Source organism: Centrocercus urophasianus, unplaced genomic scaffold, assembly GCF_019232065.1.
Source record: "Centrocercus urophasianus isolate 14NV4802_14NV808 unplaced genomic scaffold, USGS_Curo_1.0 seq_15, whole genome shotgun sequence".
NCBI classification, from domain to species: Eukaryota; Metazoa; Chordata; class Aves; order Galliformes; family Phasianidae; genus Centrocercus; species Centrocercus urophasianus.
The window spans coordinates 14,513,783-14,538,960 of NW_024884697.1; the positions used below are offsets into that span (position 1 = coordinate 14,513,783).

The 25,178-nt window shown below is 38.9% G+C and overlaps 1 protein-coding gene across 1 annotated transcript in view; it reads right to left on the reverse strand.

The window, feature by feature from the left end:
* Positions 1-25,178, reverse strand: part of CERK (ceramide kinase) — a 44,693-nt gene that overhangs the window by 17,751 nt on the left and 1,764 nt on the right. The window contains exons 2-6 of the mRNA XM_042815967.1: positions 17,013-17,126; positions 15,798-15,920; positions 12,654-12,779; positions 12,199-12,262; positions 7,051-7,196 (exon numbers count right to left, since the gene is read on the reverse strand). Coding sequence (XP_042671901.1) covers positions 7,051-7,196; positions 12,199-12,262; positions 12,654-12,779; positions 15,798-15,920; positions 17,013-17,126 — 573 coding nt within the window. The remainder of the gene's footprint in view (positions 1-7,050; positions 7,197-12,198; positions 12,263-12,653; positions 12,780-15,797; positions 15,921-17,012; positions 17,127-25,178) is intronic.

The following is a 25,178-nucleotide window of genomic DNA, read 5'->3' on the forward strand; positions in this document are numbered from 1 at the left end:
TATAATTTGTTACAGCAACTGACTCCAAGTCTACCTTGTGGTTTCTCTACTGCCTTTCCTCAAAAGGAATTCCCTGAAAGGGAAGGCTGGGAACAGAAAAACAAAAACTTACTTTGTTTACATATCTGATCTTAGATTTGCTACTGATTCACAACCAGATAGAGAGCACTTGATTTCTAAATTGAAGTAAAATAGAAAATTAGAAATGGAAGAATGCCCACTGTCTAAAAATTCACTTATGGTTCTTTCTCGCTTTGAAAGCAATGAGAACATGTACCATCATAAACAGGAACACCAAAAAAATCCTTCTGCCTCTGACTCATTTCTCAGTTAACAGACATAATTTCCCCTATCACTTAAGTGCACAGAAGAAGCTTCTATCAAGCAAATATTATGCAGAAGGCAGCCACAGTGAGCAAGGAGCAGCTGCAGGAGCCATTTAAAAAAAAAAACAGAGCTGCAGAACAAAAGAAACACTGTGATTAAGATATCCTTCCTCAAAGATGGAGGTTTGCGATGCTGCAAGCGTACCAATGCAAGCATATGTATTTGAAGAGGAAACAACTCCAATTTCTTTCAATATCACATTAGATAAGGTACACAGAAAATGTTACTTGTGCCTCATATTGTTATGTATACTCATTAATTCCACTTAGGCAAAAAATAAAACTCATTGCTTTTTAAAAGATTCAAACAAACGTCAAAAACAGCCACAAGAAGAAATGACCCGTTCTCATTCTGCTAAATGTACACGCCTAGTACTTTGAATCATAGAATTGCTAAGGTTGGAAACGACCTTCAAGATCATCAAGTCCAACCCCAACCTAGCCATACCTATCCAGCCTTTCAACTTTCTTCAAGCTGTTTTCTGCTACGAGGATTAGCCTGAAGTCCCATTCAGCACCTTGAACCATTTGAAGGCCCAGAAAATAAGAATGCAAAATACTGCCAGTTACAACACAAGATTGACAGGCTCCTCTGACTGTAGTGTTTAGGCACCCCCCCGATTATAACATGAATTTAGGCGTCCACCAAACATGCAGACAGTCAAGCATAACGATCAAGATCTGAGAATCGATTTCACTTCTAAACTTCTCCTAAGGAGATTAATCCTGTTACCTAAACAACAGCAGCCACCAGTGTTGAAGTGCTACAGATGATTCTGCTTGGCTTCCAACTGCTCCTGTAGTACACTAGACATAGGGGACCAGTACATTTCCAAGGGCACCACGCCACCATACATAAACAGCTGAATCCCAGACTAAATACCTAAAGTATCTCAGCTAAAGGAAGTTCTCATCCTGAACATTTTAATACTAAGAACCTACTGAGAATGGGGTGCAGAGGGCAGAACAACTCTTTGGCCTTAGCTTAGCTGGTCCATGACAAAATGGGTCTAATTGCTTTGAATCTTTACCACATACCATGTACGATATCATTTTCCCCAGAGGATTTATTAGGGGGGTTTATATAACCACACAACTGTTATCTAGGCAAATTCTTCTACGTTCTATCCTTCTACAAATTTAAAACATTTAACATAGTAATGATATAAAAATGAATCAAGTTAACTTTCATTTAACTGTAAAGAAGAAGTGATTAATATCTATTTATTTAGGTAAGACAGCTAGTAACTCATATTCTCCATAAAACATTTTTGGTAGAAAGTAAGGGTCTGCATTACAGAAGATGCAGTACAGTCAAATAACCAGATTTGTAATCAGATAGCCACTTCCCACTGTGTGCACATGTAAATATTATTGAACAGTTGTGAGTAGACAAATTGTCCAGACCAGTGAATCAAAGAATGGCCTGGGTCAGAAAGGACCCCAACGATCATCAAGCTCCAACACTCCCCGCCAAGGCAGAGCCGCCAACCTCCCCATTTAACACTAGACCAGGCTGCCCAGGGCCTCATCCAACCTGGCCTTGAACACCTCCAGGGATGGAGCACCCACCACATCTCTGGGCAGCCTGTTCCAGCACCTCACCACTCTCTCTGTAAAGAACTTCCCCCTGACATCCGACCTAAATCTTCCCTCCTTCAAGGTGCTCAGATACCACTTAACAAGCTTTAGATCAGTCACAGAAACTACCACAGTGATGAGTAACAACATGGCATTCTTACTTGTTGTATGGAAGAATTCGTGCCATAAGATTCTATGGATAAAAATCAACAATTAACAGCCAAAATAAATGAGAGAAAAGCAAAGTATTCAAACTAATCTTTTGAAAAAATTATCAAGACTACTAAGTTACCACTAATTTGCTCAAAACAAAACATGCTGTTGGGGCTATGACTATTCATTTCTGCACTTTCATTGACAGAAATGTGAAGAAATCCCAAAGAACCAGAAGACTGTGACTACAGTACTAAACTAAGCAGATGACAGAAGCAACAGTCAGATGCTGACCCTAGGGTAAGTAATGAATTTAATAACAAAACAGAAGCACTCATTGCTTCATGCAAGAAGCCCACACAAACTGGTCATGAGGAAGGCACTTATACAGCACTTGCAGGATTCTCAAAGAAAAATTAGCATGGTAACAGAATTTTACACTGCAAATAAACAGAATAACAGCTTCAGTGTGGTTCCTGTTAATTTTTCTTAAGTCAGCCTAATAACAAAATCTTAAGTGAGTCACTTTAATGGCAGAGTAGCTGCATATTCCTGGTTGACTGGCCTGGTGTTTTGAAATACCTAGACGGTGACTTTTCTGGGAAGTGATTTTCAAATGACGAGGGCCCAACATGTTCAAAAGTAAGCAAAGTTACTGTTGTTGGGAGACATAAATGATCTGGGCATTCAGAAACCAAGAAAACAATTTCACACCTCTGGAACAACAGGCTGGCTTAAACAGAAACACCTCCAAAGGATCAGGGACATTTTTCTTGTCTGTACGCTTCATTTTTGGTAGATAACCACTTCAGCAGACGTTAAATACCACAGCACAACAAAAATAACAACAACGGCAAATTTAAAAGCTGAAATTTATCTCATCTGACTAGTCCTCACAGCAGTCCCACGTTCAATGTAGTATTTAGCTCTGTCATTTCCACAAGTATAACTGATTTAGAATTACAAAGGTGCAACATAAAACACTGGACTTCAGCCTCCAAACTGAATGTATTCAACCTTGAAATGAGATGCTAACTAAACTGCAAAGACCATTAAATATTACAAACATTATAACAGGGAAGGCTGTGGATACACCGGAATCTTTAAAAAAATATTTACAGCCCAGAGGACTGTAGCATAGGGATCCAGTCACACTCCATGATTTCATTTCTATCTCCTTTAGAAACTTGTGAACGAATCCTCCACGATTTTTCATGCAAGAAGCCTTTTTTAGCAGTTTTTAGCATTACTTTGCACAGTTACACATCAATATGCTGATTACATTCAGCACATACGCTTTAATCCTAGACATTAGGTCATACCTCTGACTGAAGGCAAAACAAGAAGAAACTGGATATGCAAGAAGCTTCAATTATGACAGCAATTAACACTTTGTTTCTGCATGTTATACAATCCTCCCTAGCACTTGGAAGATTCTTCCTCTGCTCCCAGGGTAGGCCATCAGCTTCCGTAAGGAGTGAAACCACATTAATATTGTGCCATAACACAGAGTGCAGCAAGATTTTTTTACCTGCTGAGCTCACAAAGGCATTTAATCTGATCTTTTTTTTACTAGAGGAGCTTCCAACAGCAGTTGATGGCTTTGTCTCCTTCTTCTATGCCAGGTTTAGTAAAAAAAAAAAAAAAAAAAAAAAAAAAAAATCACTGGCTTACTCTAGAGCATATAATTTTAAAAGTAAAGCATCTGGACAAAACCTCAATGTCACATTTAAAATATAAAAGGTTCTCTCTGGTTTTAAGTTTGATGTAGGCATACTATCATCACTCTGGATATACTGAAAAACCACAGCTGAATTTACTTTAAGGCTAGCTGGCACTGGCAGGAAATAGTAAGTAAAGAGAAGTTGCTGTAGGTGCACTGCCTTTTAGTTACCACCCTACAGTGTGGAACTGTCTGGTTGCTACAACTTCTGAGTACTTTCAACAGGAAATACAGTCAACTGGCAGATTTAAAAAATGGCTGCAACTAATATAGAAATTTTGAAATTAAAGAAGATATTTGAATAGAAGCCTTTATTCATGTAAACTAAAATACAAGTTATTTCATAAAAATACACAAGAAATCATAAAACAGCTTTATTTTTCTTAAACAAAAGACACATAAAGGAATCAGAACAGTCTACTGCCAGCTATCCTGAAAGGGCCAAGAAAAGACTTTTTTCAGAAACAAATGCCTTACAAGAACTATTAACTTTTAAGAAGTTAACGGAGAATAGGATTCTGCCCATGAAATAAAGCTAATTCCTCAAAAAAAGATCAGAGATTTCTGCATTGAAAGACTTTAATATTTGTTGCATTTGCAGTTTCAAACCTTCAATTAATTGCCAGTCTCTGAACTAAGATCAAGTCTGCTGAATTGAGTGCTAGTTTCAATACAGTCTCTACACAACAAAAGCACAGCAATATGCCATGTTAATACAGCAAACCCACAGAGATGCTGTCACCTTACCCCAGGCTCCTGTCAACACTGAATAAACCACACAAAATAAACTAGACTTTAGAACTTAATCTCTGGGTAATGGTCACCTTCAATATCCACTGACATGTTCGTTCTTAAGGTTTTAAGAAAATGTTGGCTGTAATGAACTGAAAAAGCACTATGGATAAAGCCTTCCTCTATTTATGATTTGCTCTGCATTACCCCTTTTCACTTTTTATTTTAGGACTGTCAGTTCAGCCGGAAAAACAAAACAAAACCCAAAAAATACAACCACCTCTTTTTAAGGATTTCAATTATCTGGCAACAAACTCTACTTTCTTTGGGAATCAAGGGATCTGCTGGAGTCAATACATGCTCAGAGCTCCATCACATCAAGCAAAGCACACTGCCTGCCAGCAGTCACATAAGCAGCACTGAAGACAGCTTCACTAAAACTTCCAGCAGAAGCTGGAGGAAAAAAAAAAATATAAATAAATCATGCTGCCTTCCCAAGCACACTGCATTGCACAGCCCTGGTTATTTCATACAATTTCAGGTCTCTACAACAGCTATGTATGTTATGAAAGGGTGAAGATTTGTTCAATGAGTTTGATAAGCAGACCAAATTCCTATAACAATCTTCTTGTATTTTCATTAACTAAAGCATTTTAAGTATTGCACAAGATACAAACAGATCAAGACAAGAATCATCTTCAGTGCTTCTAAAATTCAAAAGCTAATTAACAGAACTTCAAGCTTCCTTATACACCACTGTAAAGAATAATGACTTGAAAACGTTTGAGCCTTAGCACTGATTACAAGGCCATACCTCATGTTAGTTTGGGAACAACACAGCATATAGTATGCACTCAAACAGCAAACAGCTACAACACAACAATATTGACAAAAGCACTAAAGCACATCAGAGAAGAAAATAACTTGATACATGTTAGCAATGCTAAATCCTCAGTGAAGCTCATACATTTTGGTTGCAACGGGAAAAAACACATGAAGAAACTGCTGAAAAAGCAAGGTTAATCTTTCAGTTTTATGATGCTTCTAGTTCATTTCCTTTTCCCATGGGCAAAGAAATAGCTTTCAATAATAATGTTCTCTTCTTTTTTCCTAAATGTCTACTTACTGTCAGTAATATCACCAAGAACCAAATTTTTCTGAAACCAAAACTCTTATCTAATAAGCAAAACTAAGTAAAGGAGATGAAGGGTGGAGCACTTCACATTCTACTGCTTTAATTTACATCTGATTTTAATACTAAGGTTCAACAAATAAGATCAGAGTATGCCTATATATAGTAAGTCCCACACAGAACTTTTAACGTGTTAGCTAGCAGGAATGAAATAATATAAAGCTATATTCACATTACAACCTGCAGGTAACTAATCCTGATTGTACTGCTAATATAAGTTAACCTTCTTTCAAGCCACAATGCAGACATTTAGATTTAGATGCATTCTTCACAAAGGTACGAGGCACATAAAAAAGTCACCTAATGCTTGAGGGTAGAAATATTCCGTTTCACCTGATGTATTTTTATTGCTGATGTTAAATTTTCTCATAAAGTCTGTATTTTAGTTCTAGTCAGATGCTCGTAACATTTATTTTGCATCTCAGTTCTTTAATTCAAATCTCAAGTGTCTGGCAAGCAAAAGAGAACAGCATACCAACAGCACTGAAAAGTGCATTGCCTTTTCATACAGTCCTTCAACTTGCAGATAGCACTGAACAGCTGCAAGAATGAATATAATTTTGGGTGGCACTGTCATGCATGTATCCTGCAAAGTGGAGGAGTGAGATAACATGTGGGCCACTCATTTAACAGTAAAATTGATCCAAAGCTTACCGTGATCAATGAAGAAGTTACCATCAAAAAAGTGAATAATGAGAGTTTTTACAAATGCCTTTCAACAACAGTAGTCAGGATTGCCTGAAAATGTGGTTGAACTGTGAAGTTACAGTACCTTGCACCTCTTAAAAAATAGCCAGGGCAGAAAGTGTAACTCTGTCTGGAACCTGGGGACTGTTTGTTCCTCAGCTACAGTTGCTGAATGCTTTCTGTAATAACAACCAAGGTGATAAAAAAAAACAACACAACATAACAGAATCAAACTGCTATCAGAACACCATGAGGCTCTCACAGCAATTCTAACTAACCCTGTGGAGCACGTGCAACTCAGAAACTATTCTTCTCCAGGTAAGTCTCTGTTCAATAAAGTTCACTCATTAATGTGTTCAGATGAACGAAAGCATTACTATCACATCTTATCTTGTATTAACATAAGACATAAATTAAAAGAGAAAGGAAGAAACAATAAATTTCTCTAGAACTACCCATATAAGACTTCATTTTGGTGCTTTTATGTAATACTATTGCTTGTTTCTCAAGCTTAGCTCTAATTCTGAGAAGTTATGAATAAGAAAAAATTTCAGGTAGAAATCAAAGAAGTAATCTGAAAGTTAACCCTTTCTTACCAGCAGGAATTATGCCAATCCTTATATTGCACTGGACTAACGGTGCTTTGGGATTATTTTGGTCTATGCCAGAGTCCTTCTGCATTCTTCCAATGAGACCATGCATCACTTCACTGAACATGCCGTCCCCACCAACACAAACAACACTGCCAGGAAACACAAATTAGAATGCACACTAACAGTCAATAAACAACACGGCAAATGTTCTACTTACGGCATGCAATGCACATCAAAATTGTCTTCTCCTCATCCACTTCTACAGACTATAATAGCCCACATAGTCAACTTGGCATTAAACAAAACGCAGAAAAAAAATTCAAGCTACACAACCATAAATGCACCTAGACAGTTCTGTAATGCTTGAAAAATATTGGAATGCAACCTAAAAAGCCCTCTATCCTCTATTGCTGTATGCAGACAGACAGGTATCAGTGGAAAATAATAATACAATGAAAACACTGAACAAGACTGTACATTTAGCTTCTGAAGTAAGCAAAATGGCAATTAGGTTTTCACAAAAAAAAGGAAAAAGTATTTATAAATTACAAAAAAGGAAAGTTAGTATTTATAGATGCAGACAGAAGTGATTTAACACTGCACATTTAATAGGGGCACACATTACATGAAGGTCAGAAACAGAAAAGCACACGCTTGCATGCTCTTTTGACCATGCTGCTAGCCCAGACAGACAGAAGTCAGGTATATCTAAATAACCACTCGTAACAAAGCGGAGCTCTAAATGTTACCAGAAGCAAAGCTTTGGTTTACAAAATTAATTCAAGTCAGAGATGGTGCCGCAGCTACACAGATCTTCAGAAGTTAAAGCTCAGCAGAGTTCACACCCAAGCAAATACTAGGAAATAAAAAACTATTTTACAGCAGTATACATTTCATGCACATTTATAAAACGCCCACTCTGGTTAAAGAATGTTTACGATTTTGGAGTTCCAGAGACTGCAGTTCAAATACACTTTGAATAGAGATGAGACGAATCAAAAGTTACGCATATATGATTTGGAACATTTTCTGTTTTCCACAGCAATTATTTCCAATGCAGAAACTAACACTCTTCCATAGTCAGCAACAGATACTGCAGAATGAGCACATATCCCACTGGACAAGCTAGCTGATTTACATTTAAGAACTGATGATTTACATTTACTTATTGCTGTTTTTTCAGCATGAGGGAATCCTGAGAAACCAGTCATTTTTTATTTCACGAATGGAGAAGATAGTCTTATAAATACACTGCCCAGCTCTAAGCCAAGACCTAAAAGACTGAGAGAAGGGAGAAAAGGATTTTTGTTTTTCATTTTCATAATGAATTTATCTTTTCAAAACTTAGCTACTTTACTTCTCAGCTTCAGAAACCTGTCTCATCTTTCTGAGTAGCCTCTAAGAGGAAGTAGGCAAAAGTTTCCACGTGAATTTAAGATCTATGCCGTGCTGGTAGTGTTCTTTATGTAACACACAGTACGTGCAGGCTTAGTGATGACAGAATAATAGGAACCTGTATTCCTAACGAGGGTAAATATTGACAGCTGAAAAGAAATAAATCACATACACAAAATTAGCGTGATCAAACTCACTGCGAGCATCAGGTCATCAATGTGCGAGACACACGTATGAAGGTACCCATGGAGGACTACTCTAAGAGAGACCTTCTTGGCATGCTTCTTCCATTTTGGATTTATTTTTCTAATGGAACAGCACTTCACTTGTTAAGGTAATATCAGTAAACTGTAAGGACTGATCTGAAATTAATGTTCCCTATTTTGTTGTGCTGGCCCATGACCTCAGAAGGCAGATGTTGATGGTACGGCAATAGGTTTGAACCTTCCCTCCAATATACCACTACGTTTTGCAGCTGTGTGACAAATGGCAGCAGAGAAGCAGTCTTACAGAATGGTGTGTGACACAGAAATGCATGTGAAGTAAAGGTGTGTCACTGAATTCCTCTGTGTGGAAAAAATGACACCCACTGACATTCATCTATGCTTGCTGATTATTTGTGGAGAACAAACAGTGGATGCTGGCACAGTGAGTGGAGTGATATGTTTTAGCAGTGGTGACAGCAGTGAAAACAAGCCACACTAGGGACATCCTTGAAGCTTGTTTTTTTTTTTCATGCAGGCATTACTGGTGAAAACACAGATTATAATGGTGACCATGTTGAAAATCTGTTTTGTAGCTGACAGTGTGCTCTTTGTAGTCGTTGTAGTTTCCATGGAAATAAATAGCAGGCATTACTTTCAGAGTGACTCAGGTAGATATGGTAAAGGTCATGAGTAGCAAGCCCATGAGACAAATGAGTTTTAAATGATCTATGGTCCCTTCCAACCTCAAACTCTCTGAACTAATTCAAAAACTAGAAAAAAAATGAAACAATTTTCCATGGGCTTGTTCCAGTATCATCCTTACCCGTATCAGGTTCATTCCACACACAGTCATTATTTGCACAGTATTACAGCATGTAAAACAGTTACGTTCTACATAACAACGTACAAGAACCTGTACTGCGTTAATGCATGAATGGTGCTTTAAATAATCATCTGCAAGGGGAAGCCACACTACCACTGAGCTGTTAGAATAGTACACTCACTGCAGGAAATCTGTATTAGAAGAGATGGGAAGAACAAACAGAAAACACACATAAAAGGTTTAAGCATAGACACTGAGAAGGCAAGGAAGCAATTATCATTAGGAATCTCTATCTACTTCCAAAAAATTCAAGTACATCTTTTCTAAATAGAGAATCTGAAGAGACTGAATAAAGAATCTAAACACTCAAGGAAAAGTCACTTAATAGAAGTGATCTGCAAGGACAGGTGAACAACCATTGGATGCAGGAATCCAAAAAGACTTTTCCTATATGTGAGAAGAGTCTACTGAACTTGAAGATAAAACACATTTACATGATTTATTTCTTTATTTATTTATTTTTAGTTTTCAGTTAACCGCATGATCTGCTGCTTAAAAAGTAGCATGAGTAGAAGAATTGCTTCCTAATGTCATTGTTCACCACAGAAACATACTTGTACATAATGATCAAAAGCCAGGCTTAGAAACACGGCTGCAGTTCCCAGGCTGCCATTGAGGCCTATTCTGGGAATGGAAGAGTCAAGAGATTCTAAGAACTTGCGCTACTTTGGGCAATTTTTTATCTCAATCAGATTAAAGAAAGTAAAAGCAATCCCCACCACAAGATTTAAAGTGGAACTATCAAAGAGAGATTCAGAAATCCTTGAAAGACACACTAGGCATTGTTCGAATATGTGAAAAAAGTGTTTCAAGTACCACTACACTCAGTGACATTTGCTGTAAAAGCAAGTTGCCAGGAGGAGATTCTATTTAGAGATTAACTTTGGAACAGGGAAAACTCATTCTCCTTTTAATTTTGCTATATAGCCCAAGATAGTAGAACCTCCTCTGTCTGGAACTAAACACCTCAACATCTTATTCTTTCAGATTCTGCTCTTATTCCTAAACTTAGAACATGCAACTATCGCAGTTCAATGCAGACACACCGCATGGTAAGAATCAGTAGTTTGTTTTTGTGGGTTTTTGCTTGTTTGTTTTTAACTCAGAGAGTTAAAAATCTTTTCAGAGAAGCAATGGTTCCCTCTGCTTGTCTTCACAGTTGATATTACAACATCACTTATAGCCTTCCTTCTTTCCTTAGAAGTCCCAAAATTTGGTTAATAACTTGTTCTCCTGTACTTCCTAAAAAATATTCACTTTTACTTTCCTGATGAAATGGTAAATGGACTTAATGAGAAACATAAACATGCACAGCTAGCAACAACACATAGTTCACCTCAATAGTAATTTACACCAATATAAAGTGTTAGAACTTCCATGCTGAACTACTAAATACTTTACTAGACTAAATCTATAAAGACTATAACGTTGCAGTAGAGATGGAGTCCTCCCCTTTAAACTAACAAGATCAGCTATAGATTCTAAATCTCTCATGAAAGTAGACTAGTTAGGCAGCTGCTGACCCTGCAGGCCAGAACAATTACCATTGTGGGAACCTCTTCTTACAATAACCAATTCTACATATTGACTTGCTTAATTTTCTTCCCCATTCTGTACTGAAACTGCATCAACCTTCAGTATTATATACTTCATATACTTAATTCAAATGAAATAGTTAAGAATACTAACTTTTAAGTTACTTCCTTTGAATGTTTGCAAAATTGAGGAAACTGTCAGTAGTACAAAAAACAAACCAAACCAAAACAAAAAACACCTGTTCATTTTAAAGCAAGTCTAGGATCTTGCTTTAAAGTCAAGGAACTCAATTTGCAAATGTAGTTTTTAACTGTAACAATTTGCCAACATTATGCACTTACTTGATTTACAACCATGCATACAGATTTGCAAGAATACTCTGAAGAGATAGGAGATTTTTTATTTTTGTAATTTACCAGCTTAAAAGCACCTGCCTCCAAGCATAGGAAGACCTAACTTTAAAATACTGTAGATATGAGTTTATTTACATAGGTTCTGCATACATTTTCATTATTATATCACTACATAATTCACTTCATGTCATGAAACACAACTAGAATGACTAGTTTATTTACTAAAATATTTTGCTCCTATAGCAGACATAATAACAGAATGCAATTTTACTGTTCAGCTGGGTCTTCTTCTGAACCAGTAACTTCACAAACAGAAGAAATACAGGTGAAAAATATAAAGCTGAATAACCCAGCAGTTATCTGCACTTGACAAGAGTGGTTTTACACATAGTCAAGATGCCACTAAAGCAATTTTTTGGACTCATGTATGTGTCAAAGTCATCTGCACTACAAAACAATTCATGATACCTTCCAGGCTGCCACAGAACGCTCAGGTTCTGGACCAGCAAAAGTAATCTTACATTGATCTGCACAACAGCCTCATGCAAACACCATTATATTTCATTTGAATATATTATGTGTCAAACACGTTTACTGAAATGGTGCAGTTTTCCTTTGACACTCCTAAAAGTGCACATCCTACTGTGGAAAAGAACACATCCTGGATCTTTGATTTGTTGCAAAAAACACATCATCATTAACACATCATTTTAAGTTAGAGATGAGAACACATATCAGCTAACTTAAAAAAACCACAACACCAAATGAAGTTACTTACCCATCATATTTATTAATATTAACTTCAAATAAGTTCTCCTTAGCATGGTTAGCATGTTCAGTTACTATGAAGAAATGAAAAAATACACACTTAAAAATTACAAAATATTGTTATAAAAAGGTATATGCATTTGTTAAAATTGTTATTAATTTATTAATAAGGATAACTCTACTGCCAGTATGACATAAAATCAACTCGCCCATAAGCCGTGCTTCAAATAATTTTATGCCAAAGAAAGAATTGAAAAATAGGGTAAAAGTAAAAAAAAATTTCACTAAGAACTGTGCAAGTGAACAATTGTTTTTAAACAGTAAAACTGAAAAAGTATTTAATAAATGGAGAAATTCAGTAGTACCAAAACTTAAAAAAGTAAATAAAGGAAAGAACTAAACTACACAGAGATGCTTCAAAATCTATGTAATGTCTATCAAGGTACTAAAACATTCTTTACTCACCGACAACATCAGTAGAAATAGAAGCCAAACTGAAAAGTGGAGCAACTTTCTGTTCATAAATCCTCTTCCCTTGTCGCTTTCCTCCATATGGATTAATATACACAAGCAACTGCTTTGGTCTACACTCTGGTATAGAACACAGTTATCTATTAGAACATTTCCACTTCCTCAGACAACATTCTAAATATGTTCTAAATTTTTATTTTAATGGAATACACAAGTATTAGGTCAATACACTTACATAATAAATCCAGCTAAATAAAGCTAGACTTGTTTGGATGGTTTAAAGTTACCAAAGGCCCAAAGCACTATCTTTTCTGAGAATGTCACTTTTTAAGAAAGTTACCAATAGAAAAAACATTTGGAGATAACTGCCCAGGCCATATGTCTCTCAGATCCAATTAGTAGGCACATAAAATCCATTTCTTAAATGACTTTATTGGAAGTCAGGCCCCACACGTTCGGAAAAGAAAATCAGTAGTAAGAGGCACACACTCAATGCCTATGCAAACAAACATTTTTTGTTAAATATCTATTTTTGCCCTCTGAGCCTTAAGTCCTTACCTGAATCATATTTTAGCTGTACCTGTCTCCAGTCTCTTCTCTGGCTTTCAAATGGAACTCAGACCTATACTGCAGTTATCTTTCCTCTGTCCTGCCTCCACCCACCTTCTGCTGCTCCTGCCTGGCCCCCTGGATAGTCAGCATCACTTTGCATTGTCTAGACTGTAGATAGGACCTGTTGCTATCCTTCATCCTGCTCAGACACAGCTGAGGCTGTTCTACTGTTACCCTTGGCTTGCCTTCTGTTGTGGAGTTATTTCCTTCTTACTATTTCCTGACAGATATCGACACAGGTAATTCCTTCTAAACTATACCTAGCCTTCCATAAAGTAAATGCCCAAGAGTTTCAGAAATTATTACTCAGAACTCTTTCCACAAAAGGTAAGTATATTATCCTGAAAGTAATGCCTCCTATTTATTTATTAGAACAGATACAAGGAACACAGTAACACTATTCGATAGAGCAAATTCTCACCTACAGAACACTTTTTCAATGCAGGAACCATCATTAACTATGCATTTTCATCACTGACAAACAAGAGCATGTATGTCACACTCAGAAATCTGCATGCCCATGCAGAATCACAGAATGGCCTGGGTTGAAAAGGACCACAATGATCACCTAGTTTCAATCCCCCTGCTATGTGCAGGGTTGCCAACCACCAGACCAGGCTGCCCAGAGCCACATCCAGCCTGGCCTTGAATGCCTCCAGGGATGGGGCATCCACAACCTCCTTGGGCAACCTGTTCCAGTGCGTCACCACTCTTTGTGTGAAAAACTTCACACTAATACCTAACGTAAACCTCCCCTGTCTCAGTTTAAAACCATTCCCCCTTGTCCTATCCACCCTCGTAAGCAGCCGCTCCATCTCCTGTTTATATGCTCCCTTCAAGCACTGGAAGGCCACAAAGAGCTCTCTCCACAGCCTTCTTTTCTCTAAGCTAAACAAGCCCAGTTCCTTCAACCTATCCTCACAGGAGAGATGCTCCAGCCCTCTGATCATCTTAGTTGCCCTCCTCTGGACTCATTCTCTGCATCTTTCTTGTACTGGGGGCCCCAGGCCTGCACGCAGTACTCCAGATGGGGCCTCACAACAGCCGAGTAGAGGGGGACGATCACATCCCTCTCCCTGCTGCCCACCCCTTCTTTAATGCAGCCCAGAACACAGTTGGCCTTCCGGGCTGCAGGCGCACACTGCTGGCTCATGTCCAGCTTCTCATCCACCAGGACCCCCAAGTCCTTCTCCGCAGGGCTGCTCTCAAGGGGCTCATCCCCCAGTCTGTATAAATACCTGGGATTGCCCCGACCCAAGTTACTGCACCCTGCACTTGGCCTTGTTGAACCTCATTAGGTTTTCACAGGCCCACTTCTCCGGCCTGTCCAGGTCTCTCTGGATGGCTTCCCTTCCTTCCAATGTATCAACTGCACCACTCAGCTTGATGTCATCTGCAGACTTGCTAAGGGTGCATTCGATGCCATTGTCTGTGTCACTGCTGAAGATGTTGAAGAGCACTGGTCCCAAGACCGACCCGAGGGATGCCTCTTGTGACGGGCCTCCTCCCTGACACCGAACCACTGATCACAACCCTCCAGCTGCATCCAGCCAGCCAATTCCTAATCCATCTAACAGTCCATCCTTCAAATCCACACCTCTCCAATTTAGAGAGAAGGATGTGGTGAGGGATCATGTCAAAGGCTTTGCAGAAGTCCAGGCAGATGACATCCACCGCCCTTCCCCCATCCACCGAAGCCATCACTCCATCATGGAAGGCCAGCACATTGGTCAGGCACAATCAGCACTGCTGACACACACCACCCTCTGCTTCACTGTGCTCACATCTACTTGTCAGTCTCCACAAATGGTCAGTAAGTGCAGATGAATGTCAGCAGGTGGGTCTTTTTTATTTATTTTATTTTTTTTGCATAGAGGAATTCCTTGACACACCTTTGCTTCATATGCACTTCGATGTCGAATGTCATTTTGTCAGACTGCCCCTCTGCTGCCATCTCTCGCACAGTAACAACATGTAACAGGATGCTGGTGGGGAGATTCAACTTCTACTGCCACCAACATCTGCCTATGACACTGTGGGCCAACATAATAAAATAGGAGACATTACTTTTGGAGCAGCCCTCACACACTGGTAAATACAAAGAGTGGATACGCAAAGCGGAAAAAGTCACCCACAAGTGTGACAATTACTATAATACTTGCCCTTGGATCTCCAGAGTACCTCAAATTTCCAATTTTAAACTTGCTCCTTCACAGAATCTTTTAAAATCTCTGCTAAGTTTCCAATGTGTCTCTATTTTGCAAAAAAAAGGAAAATTATATCCAGGGAAAAGGTGCAATTTTAGTCCTGACTGAGAGTAAAATACACATTTAGTACAGCTTAGAAAATACGCGTGATGCAAAGTAATGACAAGAGAAGTGAGACATTTCAATTCCCACCTCACTTACTTCATAAGCAGAAGCTAGCCTCAAGAGCTCAAAAAGATATCAGAGATCTCAGAATAATCTTAATTGACACACATTCATAAAATTGTGCTGCCAATGTTGGTGCTTCAGTTGAACTTACTCTGCATTTCAAGTAATTCTTTCAGTGCCTGTATCCACTGGTTACACAAGTACTCATCAGCACACCAAAACGTCACATCTCTGCACCGCCAGCGGTGATTTCGGGCTTTTTTCACGTAATAAACTAATAAAGAGAAATACATAAATAAGGGGAAACACAATGAGACTGTTCTGCAAAATGGGAAATGCATTTCAAACGCACCTCCGAAACATCTGCCTTTCTGAAGAAGCGGTAATTAACCCTCAGTACACATTTCTGCAAATGAAAGGATTCAAAGCATAAAAGGTAAAACTGCAAAAATAAGTGAAAATATCCGCTTCCAGGTCCTCACCTTACCTCATAGCAGGTACTCAACCACCAAATGCAATTCATTCTCCATAAACTGATACACAAGATGTACACAAGTTCACTAAGCATACACTGATTTTTTAAGCTATATCCAAGCCTGCATTATCTACCTGATATAAACGGCCATAAGCTTACAAGGGTTTGGGATATACTTGTATCAGGTCCCATGTAACCAACAGAACAGGGTGAATTTAATTTCATAAAGCTGAAACTTGAGAAAAAGTAGCTTAAAAAAAAATTGTAATAACAGAAAAAAAGTTTAAATCTTCTTGTGTATTTTGAACTAGGTTGATGAGAACATAAGTGTTCTTACTTTTCCATCTACAGTATCACCAAACAGTAATACTGAAGGACTGAATGTGAAGAAAGCATTCTATAAGATAAACCTTTGTTATGTGAGCAATCCCATTTGTCCCTGCTTTGCAGCACTGTTTCCCCAAAACAGTCTGAACATTTTTTGGCACTTCAAAATCACAGTCAGTAGCACAAACAACATTTATACGCACACATTCTGACAGTTAGGGATAATTAAAAAGAAAACAAACAAACAAACCCAAACACGTAGGGGTCATTTTTTTCAGCCTTCTGACTTCCTAGTGAAGCAGTATAAACCAAATGTTCTACTGCAGATCCATCCAGCAGCAGAAATACAACATTAGCTAGCACTTCACAACGTAACTCAAATGGCATGAGTTCCTAAAAGAAGGGTTTAATTTTTCAAAGAAAACATAAATGCATGCTGAAAGATATCTTATATACATCTTTTCCGTTAAAAATAATATTCATTCTGAAGATTCCTTTCCTGTCTGCCCTATGATATCTCCAACAAAATAATCAGTGTGCCTCCCGAGCCTCTATGTGCCTTACCTGTGAAAGCATGGGGCTTTGCCATTTTTTGCCATTTGCCAGTACTACGCTGTTTCTTGTTCAGTTCAGTTTCTTCTACAGCAATGATCTCAGAGGTTGGTACAAAACAGTTATCTGTATGAACACAAGGTTTTACACGTGTACATCTTAAAACAGCACCAGAATGATTATTTCTATACACAATACAGTAATACATTTAAAGCAACTCATTCTTAAACACAGTCAAGAATGTAAGTAGAAATCTGCTGAATATTTCCAATTTCCTCTTGCATTTACTCCAAGCACACCATCCATAATCACCTATGCATTATCTTCATTAATATTTAAAATGACTACAATTTCTGTGAAAAGTAGATATTCTGAGCATAAAAACGTTTTTCACATGAAGCCAAAATCCAGTAATGCTGCTTTCAGAGCAAAGAAATTGCCCCTTCAATGACCCCTAACCCAGATATGTGTCAATGAATAGCACAGGTTATTTCAAAGGACATGCAACTAAATCTAGTGGCAAAGACTACAAAGGCTATTTGCCACTCTCCAGTAAGTAGATGGCTTACAAAAGAAGGGCATTCATATGAATTCTTACATTTTTAAATCCCAATAGACTTTAAAACTTTCAGATCTCCTAAGAAGCAAATTCTAAATGTTATGTTTATGTATTTCCCTTTCATCAACATTAATTCTGAAAGACAGTGCTTCTAAAGACCTCTTTTTCTTACATTATGAAATTATTTTCTCCACCCACAACATTTTCCCCCCCTCTCTGATGCTCTCAAACACATTCTCAGTCTTCATGAGTCCTGTCAAACAGAGAAGTTAGTCTCATTTTCATTAGCACTTTCAAACTTCCCAGCCTTTATCTTGACTTAAAAAAAAAAACAAAAAACAAAAAACAAAAAACAAACAAAAAAAAAAAAACTGAGATGGAACTGAAAATTCTGTGTATTTATGTACAAGCAAGCAGCACGCATACAAATGTATACAGAAGCATAGAATCACTAAGGTTGGAAAAGACCACCAAGATCATCCAGTCAAACTGCTCACTTATCACCAATATTCCACACTAAACCATGTTCCTTAGTGCCACATCTAAATGTTTCTTGAGCAGTTCCAGGGACAGTGGCACCATCACCTCCCCAGCTGCCTGTACCAGCATCTGACTGCTTTTTTCGAGATGTTAAGAAAACATCCAACCTGAATCACCCCTGTTGCAACTTGAGGCCATTCCCTCTCCTCCTACTGCAAGTTACATGGGGGAAGACGCTGACCCCCACATCACCATAGCCTCCCTTCAGGTAGTTGGAGAGAGCTATAAAGTCACCCTGAGCGTCTTCTCCAGACTAAATAATCCCAATTACCCCAGCTGTTTTTAAGGCTTGTGTTCCAGACTCCTCACAGCTCAACTGCCCTTCTCTGGATACACTCCAGAGCCTTGGTGCCTTTCCTGTAGTGAGGGGCCCAAAACTGAACACAGTATTCAAGCTGCAACCTCACTAGAGCTGAGTACAGAGGGATGATCACTTCTCTGCTCCTGCTGGCAACACTATTTCTGATACAAGCCAGGATGCCTTTGGCCTTCTTAGTCACCTAGGCACACTGCAGGCTCATGTTCAGCCAAGCATCAACCACACCTTCAGGTCCATTTCTTCCACACAGTCTTCCAGCCACCCTGTCCCAAGCCTGTAGTGTTGTTTGGGGTTGTTGTGGCCAAAGCGCAGAACCTGGCACTTGATCTTGTTGAACCTCATCTCACTGGCCTCAATCCAGCCTTTCCAGATCACTGCAAACCCTCCCTACCCTCAAGCACATTGACATTTCCTGCCAGCTTGGTGTCATCTGCAACTCATAAATAATATGTAGTCGTAAGAGAATTATAATATCTATATATTGCTGTATGAGAAAGTAAGAGATATTAGACAAAAAGGAGCAATAGTTTTGTCACTGTACTCAACATTTCCTATAATTCTTGCTAATTTCAAGAAGTGCCATGTTGATAGTAAGGAATGTAAAATGAAAGATTTTTCATGACCTCTTCACAGTGGTGACAACAGCTCATTTGCTACTAATTGAGTTGCTTTTTTTTCCTCCTTCTGTCAGCAGCTCTTCTCAATTGTTGTATGCTGTCATACTCTATTGACAGCCAGAAATTACGCACGCATGATATATTGGATACTGTTTAGCTTCTATGATAGGAGTAGCAACAGAAGTTATTGTTCTATTAGGCATTTTCAGTATTAAAAAAAAGGAAAAAGTGAAAGCTTGCCAAACACACAAATAGCAAATCGATCAAGAGACGCTCTTCTGAAGAGCCAGGAGAATACACCCTACAAGGAGTGACTGAAGGAATGAGGTAGTTTACTCTGGGGAAAAGGAAGCTGAAGGAAGACCTTACTGCTCTCTTCAAATACCTGCAAGGTGATGGCAGCGAGAGTGGTGTCGGTCTCTTCTCACTGGTGACAAGATGAGGGGAAACGGCCTTAAGTTGCGCCAGGGAAGGTTTAGGTTGGATATCAGGAAAAAGTTTACAGAAAGGGTTGTTAAGCACGGAAATAGGCTCCTTGGGGAACTGCTTGAGTCACCATCCCTGGATGCATTTAAAAACAGTTTGGATGTGGCACTCAGGGACATGATTTAGTAATGGGGAGTTAGGATAGTATGGTTAGGTTGAAGTTGGACTTGATGATCTTTAAGCTCTTTTCCAACCTGAGCAATTCTAAGATTCCATGGTCCTATGAAAACCACTTCCAAATCAGTATGACAGGAAGCATTTACTTGGAGCATGCATTTTAGCACAGAATTACATTAACAACTTTGGACCCTGAAATCAGCTCTACTAAGCTCTCCTTGATCTTCAGATATATTCTCCCTCTGAGTACTACTGTGGAAGTCCTGCTTTTCTAGCAAATCTCTTCACAGGTGTGGCAAGAAAAAAACCCACTCAGAATAAGTACTTTAGTTTAATATGTGCAGAAGAATTACGTATCCCTGAAAAACACATTACTGAACAAAAACATGAGGGAGAAAAAAAAAAAACAAAACCAAAACAAACAACAACAACAAACTAGCCTGATCTCACCTCCCCTCTGTGAATCTGTGGGATCAGAATCTTTCAGAAACTTCTATAAACACCAGCTATGTCAATAATGCCCTTCAGCAGCTCCACTGCTCTGACAGAATTCACCAATCTACGGTATAGTCAAAAGCACACACTCCTTAATACAGCAGTTGCAGAGGGCCAGAAAGACGCAAAGCTCTCTCACATACAAACACGCTATTCAGAAATTCCCTACTTACGAAAACTAAGCTTTTGTGTTTGAATAGAGCTCAAGAATTTGTATCAGTACAAATCACAGCATGGCTGAGGCTGGCAGTGCCCTCTGCGTTCCTCTGCCCAAACCCACCCCAGCAGCGACCCCCAGAGCAGAGTGCCAAGGGCCACAGCCAGGCAGCTTCTGGAGATCTCCAAGGAGGAGACTTCACAGCCCCTGGGCAGCTGTGCCAGCGCTCAGCCACCCACACAGCGCTGAAGTGCTGCCTCATGTTTAGACAGCACCTCCTATGTTCCAGTCTGTGCCCATGGCCTCTTGTCCTGGCACCAGGCCTCTACCAAAAAAAGCCTGGCTCTATTTTCTTTGCACCTTCTCCTCAGGTATTTATAGACATTGATGAAATCCCTGCGAGACTCCTTTTCTCCACACCGGCCAAGCCCAGCTTTCTCAGCCTCTCCCCTCAAAGGACAGGCTCTCCAGGTCCCACGTCATCTTGGCGGCCCTGTGTTGGACTTTCCAGTACATCCATGGACTAGGCACAGCACACCAAGCGTGGCCTCACCAATTCTGAGCACAGAGAAAGGATGATCTCCTCAATCTGCTACTGTACTTTGCCTAACGCAGCTAAGAACACCATTAGCCTCCTCAGCAGCAAGGGCACACTGCAGCCTTGTGCTCAACTTGGCACCTACCAGGACTCCTATGTCCTTTTGTGCCAAAAAGAAGACATATAATTCTATCACTATATAACTTAGTGTTACAAAATCATAGAATAGCTTCATTTGGAAGGAACCAAAGACCATGCAGTTCCAACTCCTCTTCCACAGGCAGGGCTGTTCCCCACCAGCTCAGGCTGCACCAGGCCCCATCCGACCCTGCCTTAAGCTGCTCCAAGGATGGGGCACCCACAGCTTCTCTGGGCAGCTGTGCCAGGGCCTCACTGCCCCATCAGAGAAAACGCTCTCCAACATCTAATCTACATCTCTCCTCTTCTAGTTTGAAATCATTTCCCCTTGTCCTCCTCACTATCTACCTAAGCAAAATTCCACGCGAAATAACACGCTTCTTTCAACCTTTCTATCTCGATTCAAGAGACTGAATCTCAAGTGCAAAGATGCTGAAGTACAGGTCAAATTTCTTAAGCTTAAACTCAAACAACCTCACACGTTCATGTTTTCATGTCTTACCTTGTTCAATCTCTAGCATACAAAACACAATAAAGCCAGAGCAGCTGAATGTAGAGACATGGCAAATAACAAAGAAAAAAAGATAATCCAATCAACAATCTTCCCAGCACGATGGCTGTGCCACACATTGCTCATTCTGAGTCAGTGCAAACTGAGGTATCACCAAAATGACACCAGTGTTAAATGCCTACTACTTTTCCCCACATTAAGGAAGAAGAAAAAGCACACCACAAGGTGAACACTAACTGAGATTGCCTTCTGAATAAAGGAACTAAAGGCCGCTAAGCGCATTTTCTCTGTAGGAATGGGTTTTTAGTATATCATCTCTGTTTGCAACCCCCAAAGAACACTTCGCAAGCAAACCTGCTCAGAACCCAAGTCAAGATTTGTTCATTTATCACTGCCAACCATGTGTTCCACGGGCCAAATTCTCTATGAAATGCACTAGCTCAGCGTGCCAAAAGATAAAAACCAACTGTGATTACAACATTTAGTTTTCTGTTAAATAATCAGCTCAACCCCATAAGTACACTGGCATTCAGTTTTACCAGTATGACTACTTCCCTGACTTAAAAAATATTAAGGACTAAAAACAAAAGACGTTTTTTCAGTCACTCTGAAAACCAGCTTCCTGTTACAGACAGCACAAACACTAAGGGTTGGTTTTTTTTTTTGGTCCTAAGTTTAAACTTTCCTTCAGCTGGAGGCTAGAAAATAGTAAGAAAGCTCTCCATAAGGCATGTTAAATTATATTGATTACATACTACAAAAAGTAGTATCTAATAAAGACCAGGATAAGTGAAAATTCTACGTAAGGGTAGAAAGCATAACTACCAGAAGTAAAAAAAAAAAAAAACAAAACAAAACAAGAAATTTGTGACTAGCATATTTCACTGCTAAAACAAGAAGCTACTTAACAAGTTGCATGTTTTCCCCCTAAGGAAAAACTAAAAGAAAATACAATAAGCAGACAATCAAAACAACAGCAAAGCAACCAGGTACATGTAGAAAAACATGTACTGGTTAATTAACCATTCATCTATATTTGAATAATGCATGTTCCACGGGAAGAAGCAACTGCCTGGGTTGTTACTCCTCATATCCTACCAACTCAACACAGCCAGTGGAACCACCAAGACGTAAGTATGGATCAGATTTCCTTACCAGCCCTATGCCACTTGCAAGCAAGTGGAGAAAGGCCACCTTGATGAGGGTCGCATCAGCACAGTGCAGGTGCTGAACAGACCTTGGTGCCAAGCAAGCCCACCTCCTTCGTCTCTGTACTGTGTTTATTAAACTGAGCGTTCTCTACAATCCACACCACCAGAATGGCACTGGTCTTGTTAACGCTTGCCCTGAGGCTTCCTCAAGGGGTTGTTTTAAGGAGAAAGCAGGAAAAAAACAGGCTGAGGGAACAGAACTTTGAAGAACGAAAAAAGAAGGTTAAGAGCACACAACAAGCAAAAGTACACACTCCAGTGCCTAGTTTGATTATAGCCCTCTTGCCTGTACTTTACAATAACAACAACCACCAGAACAGGAAAGTGACAGAACAATCTCATTCTGTGTTTATAATGCCTTAGAACCAGGCACGGTCCTGTCTTAGCCAAGACTTACAAATTCCATTAAGTACACACACATAATACATAACCTACAGAATTTTGCACATACAGTTTTATCATGTTACTTGAAAAACAGAACGTGCCATCAACACAAGGAAATAACAGAACAATAGAGAACAACTGATCAATGCAGATTTGCTAAGCTACTTATGATTTACAACTCAATCTCATGTACAAGTGTTTCAAGGTTGAAAAAGAACGTTCTCCAGTGTACTTGAAGAGATGCCTAGGAAAAAAGGTGTATAACTAGAAGTGAATGAGAACCATTTGAAGAAATTCAGATAAAGGTTTTCACTCTGAGTTCATACAAATCCAACCAGAGAACAGGAAATGGGAACCTCAGCACTGAAGAGAGCTCTTGAAAATATGATACTGCTAAATAAGGACCAGTAGGATGAGGGAAAGTCAACAGTACCAAAGAGTTAAGGATATAAAAACATACCACAGCCTGAATAAGCAAGTTATGTTTTCATTATTACCTTCTCAGTGACAGAATTAGAAGTAATATTGCTGAATTAATATTTATTTCTTCACAAGTGGCATTTTAACAGTGTTTTTTTTTTTTTTTTTTAGTATTTTCGTTGTGCAAAGATGCAAAACGAGCAGATGTTCCCATATTTTACAGAACTACACTTGTCCTAAACACAACAGTCTCTGTTGCTTCCTATATGATCCTGAATTTGGATGTAGTAAGGAAGAGATGCTTATTTCAGTACTTCCACAGTACCTCTAACTAATAGCACTAGTTCCTTACCTGTAAAAGTCTGAAGACTTTGAGAAAATATGTACCAAACCACTTTAATTTGCACAACTAAGTGCAAGCCAATAAACAGAATATAGGCAACTCTGATTTGATATTTTTAAAGATTGTTTCACTGCAATGACTACCTACTCAACAACAAAAATACAGAATGCTTCTACTATATAATTAAGTCTCTATTTAGGCATTCTGTACAGTAGTCACGTAGTTAAACGCTAAATGGAGGAAAGATACCAATCTTGGTCAAGCTACACCTCTGAAATTATATGCTTCTAACTAACCACCTTCCATGTTACAAAACTTATTTATACCATCATGTACGATGCTCATGTTTCCAATATAATTGCAGGGAACACAATGAGCCATCCCAGGTCTTAAAGCTGAAAAACAGAAAGATGGCAGTAATATAAAACTGCCATCTGAAGCACAAGCTCAGAAAACACACAAATTAATCAGAGCTTTAAGCAGAGAAGTTACATCATTTATTGTATTTTCTCTACACCCATTACAGCTGTGCTTCCAGAACACTTAAGCATTTCTATTTCTTCTCCCACTTTCTCTTTCCTCCTCTGATTCTATATATCTCAAAATCCTGTAAGAACAGGAGAGCAGCCACACTCAGTAACCAGGCTTGCCACCTAAATAACCTCCAGCTGAGTACCACTTCAGAAACCACCTCAAAAAGGGCCTTGTTTATTATGTCCCACTCTGCCTCTACCACTTCCAGGATTCTGACATGCACCCTGGAAATGGCTTCAGGACAGGCTCATATTTGGCTTGCCTCAGCAGAATAAACAAGAAAACTTGCTTGTAAGCATCTGTAAACTTCAGAGGTGTAATAATAGAGCTTTAAAGCTCCACGGCATTCTTTCATGGTGTAAAGCATGGGTGTCTAATATTTTGGCTTGCTTGGGCCGCATTGAGTAAAGAACAATTATCTCTTGCTGCATATAAAATATGTAATATAATTAATATTCGTAACTAAACTTTTTATTTTTTATTAAAACATTAACAAAAGAAACAAAACCATCAAATGGTAGGTTGGGCACGTATAGTCTAAAGCGAGTTATCGTAAAGTAGAAAGGAGCTGCAACTGAACTTGCTCTAGCTTATCAGTCAACCAAGAAGTTCAGAAAAGGATTTTTAGAAGGATTTCACAGAATTCAACAAAATTTTCTACAAAGGAGGGGCCACTTCACCTAGTGGGAGCAATTGTCCCCAAAAGGCTTTGAAACTCCGTAAGTTCCTCTTACCTCCTTTTATATCATTTAACTAAGCAGATTTAATTTGTCTTTGCAGTTTTAAGTTCATTTAGTTGCACACCTAAA